The 17740-nt window shown below is 49.4% G+C and overlaps 1 protein-coding gene across 2 annotated transcripts in view; it reads right to left on the bottom strand.

Annotated features, from left to right (window-relative positions):
- Tox2 (TOX high mobility group box family member 2) overlaps positions 1 to 17740 on the bottom strand; it is a 107100-nt gene that overhangs the window by 10136 nt on the left and 79224 nt on the right. For both annotated transcript variants that reach the window (XM_042694551.1, XM_042694552.1), the window contains exon 4: positions 1685 to 1924. In XM_042694551.1, coding sequence (XP_042550485.1) covers positions 1685 to 1924 — 240 coding nt within the window. The remainder of the gene's footprint in view (positions 1 to 1684; positions 1925 to 17740) is intronic.

Here is a 17740-nt window from a genome sequence, read left to right as displayed (position 1 = left end):
CCCACGACCAACAAAAAAAAAAAAAAAAAGAGGAAGTCTTCAGTCACTAGGGACCAAGTTCTGCATGTATTTTCTCATTTACTTTTCTCCTTCATGATTCATCTCCAGTGAATACCACCCTGGATTTTTTTTCTTTTTCTTTCTTGGTCAGTCGTGGGGCTTAAACTCAGGTCCTGGGCGCTGTCCCTGAGCCTCTTTGTGCTCAAGGCTAGCACTCAACTACTTGATCCACAGTGCCACTCCCGGTTTTTAAGTGGTTAAATGGAGATGAGAGTCTCATGGGGCTGGTTTCAAACTGCGATTCTGGAATCTCAGCCTCCTGAGTAGCTAGGATTACAGGCCTGAGCCACTGGTACTCAGCTACCCTTGATTCTTAAACATCATTCCCTTCCATCAAACTTCAGGTGGCCGATGCCCAGGGCCACTGAGGTAGAGAAAAAGACAAGGCTGACATGACTGTCACAGCTCAGCCTTGCAGGCCGGATCCTTACCTGGACAGACTTTAGGCCCTGCCCATTCCTGATCACCATAGCTGCTAGGATGAGGAAGGACCTCGTGGGTCTCTGCTGGGGCCCTCCTGGATCTTGCCATGAAGTCTGCAGTTCTATGTGCTAAGAAGATGGCGGTGGTGCCATAAAGTGAAAGGGAAACCTGGATGAGTGGACCAGCCTCTGGCCTCCACGTCTGAGGGGTGGGGACGGAGAGGAGGGCCTGTGGCATCATGGCTGTCCTCAAGTCTTCTCGGAGGGCACCACCTGTCCAGGCCTTTGTCCTGTCTCATGATGGATGAATGGATGGAGAGCTGACAGACAGGTGCCGCAGGTAGTTAAAGGCACATACACCAGACTGCAACTGCAGCCACCTGCTCTGATTCCTGGCTGTGTGACACTGGACAGCTGACTTAATCTCTTGGCATTCCTCAGCTTCCCCGTCTGCCAAATGGACAGAATGAATCGTGTAGACTTGTCATGAGGATCACGTGGATAATGCTTGTTGTGTGCTTACAACAGTGCCTGAACAGTTGGGTGCCGGTGGCTCATGCCTGTAATCCTAGCTACTCTAGGGAGATCTAAGGATTGGGGTTGAAAGCCAGCATGAACAGAAAAGTCCATGAGACTCTTATCTCCAACGAACCACTAGAAAACATGAAGTCATGTGGTAGCTCAATGGTAGAGCACCAGCCTTGAGCAAATGAGCTCAGGGACAGCGTTCAGGCCCTGAGTTCAATTCTCATGACTGTGGACAATGGACAATAACAACAGCAAGATGATGACAACGATGACAACAACCAAAAGATAAAAGAACAGTGTCTGTCCCACAATTGTGTTTTACAAGTGTTTGCTAAGTAAGAACTATTATTTCATCCTGGCCTGGCCAGTGATACAGGCTGAGGCATCCTGAGGATGATGTTGAACCAGGCAGCAGAGGAAGCGCAGGTCACCCCCCAATCAGGAGCTCAGGGGTCTCCTGGCATGGGCACCATGGGTACAGGGGAGAGGGGGAGGCTTTCTGCAGATTCAGGAGCCGAAGCCCAAGGCCTGCAGCATGCTACCTGTTCTACCAGCTGTCTCTCTTCTTCCTCAGCCTCCAGCAAAGGACACAGCCTTCCTTCTAGACTTTTCCAGAGGACGTGAGGGCCATGTCTAGCAGGGACCCTCCTCCACTGCCTCTCCATCCCACACACCTTGAAATGCGCTTCCGACTCCTCTTCCTGGGTGGAGCTGGAGGGAGAGGGGGTGGCCGACTTGCTTCCTGGGGGGGACGGGGAGCTGTGAGCAATGCTGCTGCGGATGCCCATTTGGGAGATGAGCTGGGATTGGCTGAGGGCACTCATGTGGCTGGCCAGCATCGCTGGGCGGGCCAGCAGGGGCCCGGGCCGGCCTGAGTCATAGGCAGCCACCTCCGAGTGGACCATCTCCTGGATCTGGGAGGAGACAGCACCGTGTTAGAAGGCTCCTCCCACCACCCCACCCCCAGCAGTATATCCTAGGAGGGAGGAGCCAGCAGGTGGCTGGCTCCCCACTGAACCATGGGAACATGGGTACCATGCCATTCTTTAACCTCTGCTCCATGTAGAGTATCTGAGGGGGCACACTGTCATTCTGCTGGCATGCTCCCTGGGCATTTGCCCCTCAATGTCAAATGGACATGAGTAATGGTCCCTGCATTTCAGCTTCTGCCCAACCTCAGTTGAGCTGGGAGCAGCTTGTCTTATGATCTCAAATTTATTCCTTCTGCTTTTCTCTTTTCCGGTTCTTCAATACCTCATTCTGTCTTTATCCCTGGGTTTGATCGCTGGCCTATTTGAAGATGCTACACAAGCACACGAGGCTTGTTGAAAAGGGAGCCCCAAAGTTCTTCTAAGCCTGTGCTTCTCTGAGTTCCACCAAAATGGCAAATGGCATTGCCAACCAGGCAGCTACTCAAACACCAGTCTTGGTCTCTCCCTTGCCCGTCATGTACCCCTTACCTTGGCATGCCCACCACACTCATTGTTGGCCCTTCCTCCAGACCAAGGCCTACACCCGACAGGCCTCTCCCTCCCACCACACCCTCTAAAATACATTAACCACCCCAGGCTACTCCCCTTTTTACAATCCAGTCTAAACAACAACAGTAATAATAATTTTTTAACCTCAAAGTTTAAAATAAAGAGAAAAATTGCACTATGGCATTTTAACATAGGGACAATATTCTTAATTTTGCTGATAAGATACTCAATAGATTCTTTTGAGCAGAATGTGGTCTACTTTCTTCTGATAAGCGACATTTTCTATTGTTTATTTGATTATTTCCTCTTCCCTCTCCAAGCCCCCCACCCCACCCTAATCTCCCATTAAACACATCAGGATTCTATCTTCTCCATCCTAATTTTGAGCTCTTAGCTTCTCTCTTGGAATCTCTAAGAAAAATTTGAGTTAATCATCTTGGCTTGCTTGTTTATCGGCAGTGTTGTTCTGTATTCCCACTGAGTTTTTAAATCCAATAATTACTTAATTTCCCTGAAAGCAATCTTGCCTGATTCTGAATTTTCCCTTCACATGACTGCACTATGAAATGGAAGTTTGTTGAGAACATCTCCTCCTGCTCCCCTCCCTGCACTTTTTTTTTGGGGGGGTAGGGTGAGGTGTGGGGGGGGAAATAGAATCTGCAGAAACCACTTTCTTAGGTTTTATAGCATTGGCCAGTGATTTCTCTATGCATTAGGCATGCAAATTCCTCAATTAGGGTCTGCATCGAGCAAAAGCAAATGATTGATGGATCTCTTGACTAAATGAATCCAGAAAAGTGAACTCAGGTGCCCTCTAGACCAGTTGTCAGATTTTCCATGGAGAAGCCTCTTTCCACTGTGGTCACAATATATCCCCAATATGTTCTTGTGGGACATTTCAGGAGACTGCTTTGTGACAAGACAGGTGCACTCTGGGAGTGCAAAGTCCTTCTCCCCATTCTCTTTGTGCACAGTCAGGATGGAGACAGAGCCCTCCATAAAGGCCACGTGTGGCTGACTGTGATTATAGACACAAACCAGTAAGGCATGGTCACTGCACGCCACAGCCCAGACTTCCCAGGGCATTGCCCCCTAGTTGGAGGCCTGCTATGTGAGGATGTGCACGGCAGATGGGCGCTGCAGCTGCCTGACCCCGGCCCCTGTGCTGTGCTGCTGCCCCTGCCCCACACCCCACGCACTGCAAATGCCAGCACTGTCTCTCCAGAGAAGTGTCACCGGTCAAATGGGAGCAGGACTGTGACACTCACCCAAGCTTTGCCTGCCCTGTGGTAGGCTTCACTGTGGCTGGACAGATGTGGGGGTACAACCAGCCGGCCCCTTATTGTGTGGCATATCCCAGCTGAGGCCACCTCCCTGCACAGCCATACACCTGGGGACATTGTTCCTGCACCCATCTTTGGAGGCCTGGCTTCTAGGCACCTCATCTGACACCTGTCTGGCTGGGCTTCAACTGAGGAAGGACCTGAGTTTGTAGACCCCTTGGCTTCCCCTCCCCTCAGTGAGGCAGTTCTGAGTTGGACTCCATTGAGGATGGCCTTGTTGCCCACCAGCCCGTCCACCACTGGCTGCCTTTCCGGTTTCAAACTCTTCATGTATCAAAGGGCTTCAACTCCCCAGTGAACTCCTTTACCCAAGCCTCTCCATGAGGTCTGCTTTTGAGTGTTCCAAGACCATGGCCCAGCCTCCTTCCAACCTTGGAGGGGCTTCTTTGAATCCAGGAGTGATGCTGGCCACCAAAGTGACCCTTCTGTAATACAAAATGTCTCCTCTGTCTGGGCATGGTGGTACATACCTGTAATCCCAGCACTTAGGAGGATGAGGAAGGAGGATCAAGAGCTGGAGGCTAGCTCCTGACTTTGTCTTAACAATAACAACAACAATAACAACAACAAGTCTCTCTGCTTGCCAGGTATAGGTGGCTCACACCTGTAATCCTAGCTACTCAGGAGGCTCAGATCTGAGGATTGCAGTTCGAAGCCAGCCCAGGCAGGAAAATCTGAGATTCTTATCCCCAGTAAACCACCAGAAAACCGGAAATGGCACTGTGACTCACGTGGTAGAATGCTTGCCTTGAACTGAAGAGCTAAGGCACAGTGTGCCCAGGCCCAGAGTTCAAGCCCCATGACCAACAAAAAAAAAAAAAAAAAAGAAAGAAAAAAAGAGAAAGGAAAGAAAAGAAATACCTCTGCTTAACATCTTTCGGCAATCCCTGGGCCTACCTAGCACTGTGGGCAACAGGTGGGCATCTCCCTGGACAGGGCTTCCCTCTGTCCTCAGCCTTGCAAGTTTTCTGGGACCCTCCATGCCCCTTCCAGAAGCCTTCCCACCCAGCCCATCCTGTGGCTCCTCCCTCTCCCACAGCCCCGCCCCCAGAGCCCCTGCTGCCTCAGATAGGTGACCCCTGGCTCTCAGCCCAGCAAGGGCCTGCACGCAGGGAAGCTCACAGAACAGACTTCTGCTTCCTGCATGGAAACATAGGGCTAGGGCCAGGAGCCACTGCCTCCGATTGGGGGAAGGACTAGGAAGAGGCGGCGGCAAGGAGGCCACAGCCCTTTGAATGTGTATTTTACATTCGCAGGCTTAACAGATTCTGAGGGCCAAGGGGATGTCTCAGCTGCAGCTTCCCTGGAGAGAGCTCCTAGATGCTGAGCTTGCCTGTGCCAGCATTGGGGTGTATTCTCCTGAGAAGTGAGAAATCACAGTGCTCCCCGCTCCTGCCTTCTGCTGAGCCTGGAACCAACGTAAGGCCTGGCGTGCTTCCCCAAGGAGGTGTCAGCAAACACAGACACACACACACCCCCCCCCCCCCCCGGGAGCTGCAAGGCTCTCCCTGGGCCCAACACTGGCTCTTCCCTATGTGTTCAAGTCCAGCCTCCCTTCCAGGAAGTCCCCAAGCTCTGTCAGAACCCAAAGGGTGATTAGAAGCCACTAACCAGCGTTTTTATCACCCACATGCAGTCTCATCGTAGCCCTGTTCGTGGAGGGCGCACCGACAGTGACCCAGGGGTCATGCAGTACATTAGTGATGCTCGCAGACCTGTGCTGGGGGCTCCACTTCATTCCTCCCACTTACAGCACACACACTGGAACTCAGAGAAGTCAAGTCACTTTCCCAGGGTCACACACCTGCCCACTGTCCACAGTTCTCTCATTGTGCCCATTAGAGAGCACGAGTGCCCTGGGCGGGGTGAGGGGGAAGGAGAAAATGAGCAAATAACTTTCTACCAACTCAAAGACTCCACGCGTATTCCTTCCTTCCTTCCATCCCTCCCTCCCTCCCTTCCTTCCTTGCTTCTCCCTCCCTCTCTTCCTCTTGAATTTCCTTCATTCCTCTTTTGAACCTGTCTAAGGTGTGAGCTTGAACCAGAGCTCACCTGGTGAAAAGAGGTGAAATAGGGAGCCCCTATTTCAAGACCTGAGGCCTTGTCTCGGTTTGGGACAGCTCAAAAGGAGCAAGCTCCTTCCAGAGGCCCCCACGGGAGGCGCTGAGGCTCTAAAGGAACACACTGAGGCTCCTGTTCTCTGCCCAATTCTGCATCCTTCATTCCTCACGGAGATGCTCCTCCATCTGCTTCCCCATCTCTTACGCCCCATCTCCATCAGAGCCTGACTGTCAACGGATCCCCGCCAGCCCCTCACCCAGCACAGCCAAGCTCCCATCGACATACTCCCATCATCTGCAAAGCCCCTGGTGTGGCTGGGTACAGGCAACATAATCCCAGGTCCCGGGGATGGGCATGGGTTATCTTAGTGGGGAGGAATTACTCAGCCTTCCTTACCACTGTCAGTGAAAGGGGAAGTCCCGGCCAAAACCCTCTCCCGTCCCCTCTCCCTTCCCCAAAGGCCTCTGCTTACACATCAAGAACCAAATAGTTGAAAACTATCCTCTTTTGGGGAAAAAGATTCCAGGCCCAAAGATGAAGGAAAGAAAGCCAATGGAAAGCTTTCCCTGGTGCCAGGTCCTCACCCCGAAGCCTCATTGGTAAGAATTTCTAATAAACTTTCATGCTTGGTAGGAGATCTTTTGCACGCTGACAAATTTCTCCCGAAATTTAGATGTCTTGTTCAGAGTAATAGCTCCAGTGCACAGGTGCCCAGCTGCTATTGTAAAATCAGTAAGCATTTAATTGAAACAAACGACTATAATAATAGTACATTATCCCTGCAGGCCAGGCGCCATCGCAGTTTTAATTATTGAGTGAAGAGTCACACTAATTTATCCTTTAAAGCAACAGCCCTGTCCCTGGCTACACTGATCATCTCGTTATGAATATGAAGGCCCAGCAGGGAAGGACTGGAAGGGAAAGCAATATGTTTTGTCTTTCAAAGAAGGTTTGCAAACACAGGCAGCTGCTGCTGGGCAGGACCTCTGTGTGTGTGTGTGTGTGTGTGTGTGTGTGTGTGTGGCCCATGCGCACACTACAAGAGCTGGGCTGGGAGCCTGGTCCTTACGGCTGCCTTCTCCATACTGATTACAAGAGTGCAAGCATAAGCCAATGCCCTTACTAAGCCATGGGCTCCGGTAACAAGTTCCTCTTCACACACACCTATGGCCACTGGGTACCTCTCTCCATCTTCCTCCCCTCACGTGTGTGTGTGGGGGGGGGCTACCGCTCCACATGGTGCCTGGCACTGACTAGGCTCTTCCAAGACAGAAATTGAGGCCTGTGAATTGTCATTCCTGGTGACAGCCCTCGACCACAAGTCCTGGGACACAAGAAGGCAGACACAGGCCTTGCCATTCAGGAAGGGCCACCATATCCAGAGAGACCCAACAGACATGTGAGATGACCGCATCAACATCTGCACTGCATCCTGACACATTCCCCCGCTACCCACTGAACAGACACGCCCTTCACCCCTCCCCTCCGGAATGGCAGGACCACCCCTGCAAAGGGCACTAGTGCACAGGGACTCACAGGCCACTCCTGCTGCCATTTACCCACCTGTCCTGAGTGGTTTCAGGGTAACGGCCACCTCCAGCCAGCTGCCCTCCTGGTCCTTCCTGACGCTCTGTGAGTGAGGACTCTGTGGGCATTGCCAGGGGAGCCAGCGCAGCCCAGAGGCTGGTGTGGCTTTCCCATGCTCAGCTCATACATGGCTACACCCTGAGCAGTTTGCCCCAACTCTATTCGTTCCACTGTAAACTGCCATTTGTAGGAGTTAGTACGCTTTTCTGGGGAGGGTGGTTATAGCGGGGCAGATGCAGCATCCATATCTTTCATCGGCTAGGTGTCAGGTTCAGTTCTAAGAGCTGTGGACCTGCTCCTTGAAGCTAACTCCCAATCAATACACACCACCAGGCTGCAAGATGGAAGGCTAAGGGCAAACATGTGGATCAGCAGGGACCCAGCCTGGCCAGAGTGGAGAAGCTGGGGAGGGAGGGCTGGAGCGCCAGGCAGTGGGGAGGGAAGAACTAGAGAGCCAGGCAGCGGGGTGGGCGGAGCTGGAGAGCCAAGCAGGGCCAGGCTGGTGGGCCTTGATGCCAGGTGAAGACACTGGACTTTATGCTGAGGGTGTCTAGGAACTGGAAGTATATTGCAGAAAGGCTGCTTTTGTAGGTGGCACTGCCAGGTAAACAATGACCATGTGTGGCACTCAGCTAGGTGACATGTAGAAGTGCCAGGGGAGAGAAGCAGAATTTGGATTGCTCAAAGATGACAATACCCAATGGTGCTCACAGCCTGGCCACACAGGGAAGAGACTGGCCAAGTGAGGCAGGGGGAGGGGCCAGCCGTGAGCGGCCCGAGCTCACGCACAGGACCCAAGTGGAGGTCAGAGAGAGAAAGTGAGGAAGGAGAGAGGGAGAGGGAGAGATAGATAGACATAGAGCTAGAGACAGAGACAGATAAGGGAGAGGCAAAGGAGCCTGACAAAATCTGGTGTGTCAGACTTAGGAGGGAGTGGCCAGCTAGACTAAAACAGCCAAAGTCACACCTGATGAGAGGATCATGTGCCACAAAGTGGAGACAACCAGTGTCCCTAACCAGAGCAGCTACAGAGTCATGAGGAGGTGGATACGGATAACCAGGGTTGAAGATTCCTCCTGGGGCTATGGGCAGCCGTCAAAGGCTAGCCTTCCATTCAGAGGCTACGGGGAAAGCCAGGGGCGCTGCATCGGCTATGCCAACACCCCTATGGAGTTAAGCTGCAGAAGGACACAGGCTTCAGCCTGGTCTGCCATGTCCCGCTCAGACGCTCTCAGCCTCTGACAATCCTGAGACAGACGCTACCACTTCCACTTTCCAGCAGAACCCCCTCCCCAGGCCCATTCCAAAATTCACAGGGAACAGCCCCAGGATGTGAACCCCCAGGCTGTCTGACCCCAGGGTCTGTACCTTTTCGCTGCTAAGGGCCGTGGGACGCTGGCCCTGCCATGCTCTGCCGCGCCCTCTCAGCCCCAGTGTCTGGTGCTGGCACAGAACCATCTGTCTTGTTTTGACTAATCTCTGCCTATCTCTGAAGGGAGGGGACTCCTGGGACACACCACCAACAAATGACCTGGGGAGCTGCCAGGATCACGGCATAGCTGGGGAAAAGCTGGTACTTAAGAGTCAGTACCCCAAGGGGCAGGGGATGGCTAGGGGCCACAGCAGGGATGAAGCTGGAGAAGCAGAAGGGGCAGATCGCCAGGGGCCAAGGCATATGTCCACCGACGCAGGGGAGGCAGGATGAGAAGAGAATGGCCCAGTGACCTCTGGGCTACGCGTCCTCCATATTCCTGAATTTTATCTTCAGACTCTCTCCAGGAGGGCACCTGAAGCTCCCCACAACCCTGGGGCTGGGGCTGGAAGGATGGAGGGTTTCTGAGTGGTCGTGGTAAGGGGCCTTTACTTCCCCATCTGGGCAATGGGCATATTTCTCATCTGTCAACCGACCTCACTGGCCTGTGAGTATCAAGATTGGGAATGGTGGCCTGCCTTGCTCACTGGGGAGACGGGAACATCTGGTATGGAGTTGGGGCTCACTGAGAGGTATAGAGAGTAAATGGGTGCCCTCATGGACTTGGTGAAACTGCTTGGAACCGGAAAGAGGCACTTGCTCTTCTGGCCAGCACTTCCTCATGGACAGATACCCTTATCCTGTGTCCGCTCCCCATCTCCTCCCAGCCTGACTTCACTTGGGCTGCTCCTGGGGGCGCCTCCACCCTCAGCATCTCCCTGTGGAGCTCTTCTGTTGATACTCAGTTTCTCTCCATAGCTCCCCTCGCACGGCAGGTCTCCAACTCTCCCACCTAGTCAGGGTCCTGGTGACCCCTCTCACGGCACCACGGAACTAGTCAGAGTTGTAATCATGGGTGAGCGTGTGCATATATGCTGGTGAGGGGTCCTGTCCTAAGTGGGACCTGCCCCTGCATCCACCCCAAGAACCAGAGGGGCTCCATGGCCAGCTCCCCAACCCTCACCTGCTCCCTACCAGCAGCCTGCCCTGAATGTGCCTGCCCGCCCACCTTTGCCTATGTGGTTCCTTCCACCAATAGTGCCTTGTATGGTGTCCCTATGTGCCCAGGCCCTGGCCCCTGGGTGCCCCCTGACCAGACACTTCATGTATCTGAGCTCCTTCAGCCAAGGGGCAGATACGGTATGAAAGAGAGAGACAGACCGGCAGATACAGAAAGATGGGGAAAGAGAGAGAGACAGACAGACAGACACAGAGAGAAAGAGAGAGCAAAATGGAGAGAGAAATAGAAACAGAGGGAGAAAAAGAGACAGAAACAGAGACAGTGACAGAGACAAGAGAGTTCCCACTGGCTGCCTCAGGGGGTGAGAAGCTTGGAATTTGGGATGCAGGCTCAGAAGGGCTGGAGACCCCTGTGGCAGGTGGTGAGACCCCCCACGTGAGAGGGAAACCCATGGAAAGTCTGGGGTGAGCCATGCCCTCCGCCTTCACGCTGTAACACCTACCCTCTGAATTAGCACGCGTGCTAATTAAAACCATCTTTCCAAAGAATTTATTATAGAATATTCTGAGCTAATTATATATTCTCTGGAGTGATCCCAAGCACTCTGCTAATGCAGTGTTGAAATCTCTTTGGCCACCCTCGTTTAAATTATTCATCAGGCCCCGCAACAGTTGTGAACTGTAATTTAAACAGTCACTTCATGCATATTCAATTAACATCACACAAACACTGGTGTGTTTTACCGCCTTGCTGCTCAGTGTTTTGCATCCTCTGTTTATGTGTTTACACGTTTTTATGAACTCTTGGAGAAGGAGGAATGTGCTGCCTGTGGAAATCCTAGGCTAAGAGGAGGCTGGGATTCTGGGAGGGGAGTGTGGCCCGGGCCTAGGAATGGGGCTCAGTGGCTTCACCCCACAGATGACAGATGGAATAAGGCCCACAGAGGGTCAGGAATCCTGAGGCACAGGCAGAGCTTGGATTCAACGGGGCGACTCAACTGACCACAAATTAACTGGGGAGCAACAGATTGCTCACAGCACAAGTTGGACTCACCCTTCAAACTCAGGGCCAGGGGTCCCCTCTCCCACTCTATACTTTAGGACACCCCCTCCCAACCCAACAGAAGCTCTGACACCTCCACCCCTGACTCCTTGTTTTTCCTCATGTCCTTCCTGGGGGACAAGCACTGAGTCTCACTGTCTGGATAACAGCACCCAGATGTGTGGAGAGCCATGAAGCCTTGGTAGAACTGGACTTAGGCTGGGGCCTGCTCGCCACCTCTCCCTCCCTTCCCTCCTCTCTTAATGCATTTAATTGTTCAGTGAGGGACGGGGTCTGCCTTGGGGTCTGGTGGCTCATTCTCATACTTCATAAACTATGAAGAAATGTGGAAGAGAAACGAAATTTGGGGGGGGCAATGGGGGTTGAACTGAAGGTCTTGTGCTTGCTAGGTAGGTACTCTACCACTGGAGCCACACTCCCAGCCCTTTCTACTTTTCACTTATTTTTCAGATGGGGTATTGTTTTTTCTTGCAGTTGGCCTTGGACTGTAATCTTATTTCTGCCTTCCTTGTAAACTGGGATTACAGGCAGATACAACCATCACCAGCTTGGGGGGTGGGACAGCAAAGAGATAAAAGTCTGACTAATTTTTAACTGTTTTAGCCATGCTGGCCTACAACGCTGATCCTCCCGTCGCTCTGCCTCTCCTACAGCTGGGATTATAGTGAGGAAGTTCTGAACCTGGAGGTACTTCAGATTCTATGACCATCACCGCCACACAGCCTAATAGAAATTACCTGGCTACATACTCCAAGTGTCCATCACAGCTCACCACCCGTTTGGATTTATTGAGAATAGCCACTGAGTGTCTAGTCTCTGTCCCAGGCTTCAATTTAGAGGGGTGGAGATGCAGCTGTGAACAGGACAATCCAGGTATCTGTTCTCTGGGTAGCTGCGTTCCGCCAAGGGAGAAATGTAAATAAACATTATCCCAGTTTAGAAGTGGCAAGGGCCCTAGAGCAGGGAAAGGGGTGGGAGTGGGGTGGGAAGCAATTTTAGAAAAGCCCTCCCAGAGAAAGGGACATCCGAGCTGCCTTCCTAGGATTCCGAGATGGGTGAGAAGTGGCGGCATGGGAGAGAGGAAGGCGGGCTCCAGGCAGAGGAGGAGAAGCCACAGAATCTGAGCTCTGAGACCCGCCTGGCACAGCCCAGGTACAGGGAGGAGTCCCATAAGCAGTGGGCAGGTGCTGGGGGGCGGAGGAGTGCAGGAATGTAGGGACATCATAAGCCCAAGGCTTTTACCCTGAGAGGCACAGGAAACCACTGGAAGGCTCTGAGCCAGGGCCTTCCTGGGAGCTCCCCTGAAGAAACCATGCTGCTAAGATGATGTCAAGTGTGGGAGGGGAGACTGCAAGGAGGGAGGGATGAGGCTCTTGTGTGCAGAGGGAGGGGAGCACAGACGAGGAGGAGGGAGGAGAGTCAGGGCCTTGGCTGTGAAAGAGTTTAGACACTCACGGAGATATTCAAACCTAGAGATAAAAGGTTGCAGTTATCAGCTGGTGGAGGGTGTTTTAAACCACGTATGGGCCCAAGTGCCTAGCACTGGATAAGAGAGAGAAGACTGAGGTCTGAGTTCCAGGACTCCTCAGTGGTCAGCGTAAATCCAGGGAGTAGAGAAAAGCCGATGTGTCCCAGGCAAAATGAAAGAAGTATTTGAACGAGGATTTTTTTTTGTTTTTTTTTTTTTGGTCGGTCGTGAGGCCTGATCTCTGGGCCTGGGCGCTGTCCCTCAGCTCTTCAGCTCAATACGAGCATTCTACCACTTGAGCACCACTTCTGGTTTTTTCTGCTTACATGGTGCTGAGGAACTCAAACCCAGGGCTTCATGCATGCAAGGCAAGCACTCTACCACTGAGCCACCTTCCCAGCCCTGAGCAAGGATTTTAAAAATCAATGAATGTCAGGCTAAGATCAGATGATCATGGTTCAAAGCCAGTCTGGACAGAAAAAGTCCATGAGATGCTTATCTTCAATAAACTACTCAGAAAAATCCAGAAGTGGCACTGTGGCCCAAGTGGTAGAGTGCCAGCCTTGGGCACAAAGAGGCTCAAGGATAGTACCCAAGCCCTGAGTTCAAGCTCCAGGACTGGCAAAAAAAAAAAAAAAAATCAATTAAAATTCTGTCAAAAGTTGAGGACTGACCAGGCAGGTGGAACAAAGCTAAGACCACAGGGAGAGGGCATTAAAAACCAGGAGGGCAGGGGCTGGGAAGGTGGTTCAATGGTAGAGTGCTTGCCTTGCATGCAATTCCTTAGCACCACATAAGTAGAAAAACCCAGAAGTGGCGCTGTGGCTCAAAGTGGTAGAGTGCTAGCCTTGAGCTGAAGAGCTGAGGGACAGCGCTCAGGCCCCACAACCGACAAAAAAGACAAAAAAAAAAAAGAAAGAAAAAAGAAAAACAACAACAACAAAACCCCCAGGAGGGCAGTGTCCATGGAAAAGCTGGTCTGAAAGTCAGAGATGGGAAGTCAGACTATGGTCCAAAAAATGTGGCTTTCAAGATCTGTGGTAAAGGATTTCTCAGCCTGGGCATGAATGATGCTGGGGCGAGAGTCTGCGTTGCTGGGAGGCGCCGCCCTGGCATTGTAAGCTATTCCACAGCATCACCTCTGGGTTCTCCATCAACTCAGATAGGAAAATGACCCCACACGTGGTTGAACGTGGGAGAAGCTGTCCCGTGAAGAACCCACGGGCAGCTCTTGGGGTCCCGCCTTATCCCTGCCACTGAGCCAGGGCTGATTCCCCACTGGTGTGTGTTCTTTGTGGGGGTGTGGGGGGGAGGTTAGCAAGGTCTCACAGCCGCTTTCTCCAGAGAATACCCCTCTGTCAACAGATGCAGCAGGCTGCTTGATCCCCAATCGAAGGCCAATGACCAATTAACCTGGGGGTACGTAAGAGGCCAACTTCTTTGCCTGCAATGGAATAACCTCTGGTATGATTCATACCCCATGACTGGCTGCAGATCAGGCCAAGAGTGAAGGGGAATTATTCACCAGCCATAATACGACTCTCTCCTCTCCTCTCCCAAGACACCACCCTCAAAAAGTCACACTCAAATCTCCAGTGAAGATGATCATAGAAGAAAAATAAAATTAGGACTGGGTGCTAGTGGCTCCCGCCTATAATCCCAGCTATTCAGGAGACTGAGATCTGAGGATTATGGTTCAAAGCCAGCCTGATAGGAAAATCCCATGAGACTCTTACCTCCAATTAACCACCTGAAAACTGGCTCAAAGTGGTAGAACACTAGCCTTGAGTGAAAGAGCTCAGGGATAGCACATGGGCCCTGGGTTTAAACCCTATGACTGAACCCCCCCCCCCCCGCATCCCCCCTAAAAAAGTAGAAATGGTCTACATGTCCCTAAACAGAAGGTTAAGGTCATGATGAGACATTCATACAAGGAATGCTATGCGACCCCTAAAAAGAAGGGCATGACTTCTAATTAGGGTCATGGAAACATATCCATAATGGGAGAGCTCAGACAGAAGAGTAGTCTATTCTGTTCCAAGAGGAGGCAATGCATTGTGCCCCCTTCCATGAGTGTCATGCATGAAGAGAAGACTGGTAAGATAGATGGCAAATAGCTAGGTTAATAATGGCTATTTGTGAATGCTGTAGTTTTTGATGGATTTTTAGTTCTTTGCATTTGCTGGTGTTTAATTTTTCTTTTTTGTAAGTCATAAAGACATCCCATTTTTAATAAAAATCCACAAAGCCACATATTGGGAAGAAAGAAAGAGAAGGTGGAAGAACATTTCAAAATTTATGAGACGCAGCTGAAACCATCTTCAGGAAAAATATATACTGCCATAAAGTTTTTGTTATTAAACAATAAACAATAAAAGTAAATGAACAAAAAGGAACAAAAATGAAAAATTTAAGCAGTGACAGAAAGGGAAAGGAGGAAACTAATAAACATAAAAGAGGAAAATGAATAAATTAAGAGAAAAGAAAGTCATAGCATTGAAACATAACTCTGACAGTTCTCTGTGAAAAATGAATAAAACAGAGAAAGGGGGAAAAAAAACAACCACACTGACAGACCCATAGAAATAAGCATGAAAACAGAGAAAGAAACTACAAAGAGGGAACAACTTCAGGACTGTGAATGGGTCTGATCACACACACAAAGCCTACAAAGTAAGATACTACTATATCCAATCAGGGTAATAACTGCAGAGATCACATACATTTTATGAGGATGGAGCTATGTAGAAAAAGACACAGACCCATTTTAGCATACAAAAAAGTCAAAGAAAAATCTTGAGGAAAATAGTAATGTAAATGCAGCCTCATATTAAAAAAATACATGAGTTCCTGTACATGTACAGGAACCCGTACATGTATGTTTCCATGTGTACACACCCAGGTACATGTAGCCAAACGGACCATATCTGTACTGGTTTCTATTAGTCAGCTCATCACCTCTATGAAAGGAAGAAAAATGCTCCTATCATCTCTAGGCACTTGACCAAGCTCCACAGAAACTACAAATGAACTGGGACAATAAGAATTTTTAAAAAAATGCTAAAAGAAATAGACTTCATATCAAGGGTGAATCAAATTGCCAGTAAGCCAGAGGAGAAGATGATAAAGGCTGCTTACCACTAATGGTCACTTCTATTAAGTGAATGAAGGTTCAACCAGATGCAATAAACCAAAAAGAAATGGCTTTCAGGCTTTGGAAAGTCTCTTCTTTGCAGATGTGAGGCAAATCGGGAAACCTGTGAAAACCTCCATTTCCAGCAGGGAAAAATTAGTCTAAGACAGGCAACATGAAGGTTCAGAGACAAGCAGTCCCTGGGAGGCTCCCGGGGTCTGGAGGTTTGTATCTGTGAGGCTTTCCATGCCAAACCTTGTTTACCAGTGGATGGTTAAGAAAATGAACAAAAAAGTTCTCATCATATTAGCAGACACAAAAAACAGGGTAGACTAAAATTTACAAGAAATATGCTGGATATTAGTTTTATGTGTAAAATAATTAGGAACTTTCAACTAGCACTTAATATATTATCTAGAGAGAGACAGAGAAAGAGTTGCTTTATATAACAATTGTGTTGCTAGCTTCTGCTAGAAAGAACCATTTCATTTTTTGAGCCAGCATATTCATAAAAATTAAAATACAGACACAGGCAGAGTATAGAATTGTACTGTCAAAGCATCAGCCCCTATTGACAGTGGGAATATTGAGAAGTGATGTGGCTGTAAGATTTAAGCCGCAGTTTAAAGACTTAATATGAAAATAAAAGGATTTATATATCTTATTAAAAACCTTTATATTGACTGTATGTTTAGTAATTTTTGGATATGCTGCATTCAATCAAATGTTTCAAAATGTTAAAAAAAAGAAATATGCTGGATCTATCTGTCTACCTACATATCTACCTACCTACGTATGTATGTATATATGTATCTATACCTGTTTGTCTATCCATCCATCTGTCCATCTATCTATATTCATACACATATATATGTATACATATTAACTGTAAGGAGAAGCAAAATGACTTTAAGTTAGAAACGCACACTGTATTTCTGAACAGTGCCATTCAACAACTGCATAAATTCTCCCTCTCTCTTTTTTTTTGGTACCAGCACTGGAGCTTGAACTCAAGATCTCATGTTCTTGCTTAGCTTTTTTTTGTTTGAGGCTAGTGATCTCGAGCCACACCTCCACATCTAGCTTTTTACTGGTTAACTGAAGACAACAAACTCTTGGATTTATCTGCCCAGGATGGCTTTGAACCATAACCCTCAGATTTCATCCTCCTGGGTGGCTGGGATTACAAGATATGAGTCACTGGTGCTTGGAAACATTTTCCCCCTCTTAATCTGATAATGAGATTTCACTAGTTTTATAGACGTGATGGAAGTTTTGCATAAATACACGGGTGAGCTTTGTCAGACAATAATTGAACATAAAGAACTTCGGAAAATTGTATTGCCAGATATTAAAACATACTAGGAGCCAGGAATAATGGTTTATACCTATAATCCCAATCACTCAGGAAGCCAGGATCAGGAAGATCCAAGTTCTAGTACAGCTCAGGCAAAGAGTTAGTGAGACCCTATCTTAACAAATAATCTGGACATGATGGTATACATACCACAGCTATGTGGAGGCATAGGTAGGAGACTCACAGTGCAGGCAGGCAGGCAGGCAGGCAAAAACACCAGATCCTATCCCCAAAGTAGCCTACATCAAAAAGATGTGGAGATGTAGGTGGTTCCAGTGGCAGAGCACCTGCCACCCAAGTACAAGGCCCTGCGTTCAACCTTGTACCACAAAAAATAACCAACCAATTAATAACCAATTAATAATCAATCCATCACCCTATGAAGCCAAAGTCATTAAAAAAAGTGTAATTGAAGGCATGAAAAAATGTGATCAAATAATAGAACACTTAAGAAGAACAGAAGAAAACCTTTCTATTCTTTATCTTCCCTCCCTTCCCTCTTCCCTTCTTTTCCTCCCTAGGTCCCAGGCCTGCATTGCAGCTTAAAATTTCCCGTACCTCCCTACTTCTTTCTCCCCCTTCAAGAGGTCCCTATGTGTCTAATCTATGTTCTGCCTACTTCTTGTCAGACTTAACTAACACAGCCAAAATCCTTCTTGGGGATTGTTTGATGGAAATAAACTGATGGCCTGCTCAGGGTTAGGCGTGGGTAGACACTAAGGATGCGGCACAAACCAGACCAAGGGTCCTTACGTCGGCTTCTAAGCCAGGTAAGCTTATCTGAGGATGATGCCCGAGAGAAGTCT

This window comes from Dipodomys spectabilis, unplaced genomic scaffold, assembly GCF_019054845.1.
Source record: "Dipodomys spectabilis isolate Male_0828 unplaced genomic scaffold, ASM1905484v1 ptg000175l, whole genome shotgun sequence".
Taxonomy (NCBI): domain Eukaryota; kingdom Metazoa; phylum Chordata; class Mammalia; order Rodentia; family Heteromyidae; genus Dipodomys; species Dipodomys spectabilis.
The sequence above is the reverse complement of the archived record's forward strand: the minus strand, read 5'-3'. Positions and strand labels throughout refer to the sequence as shown.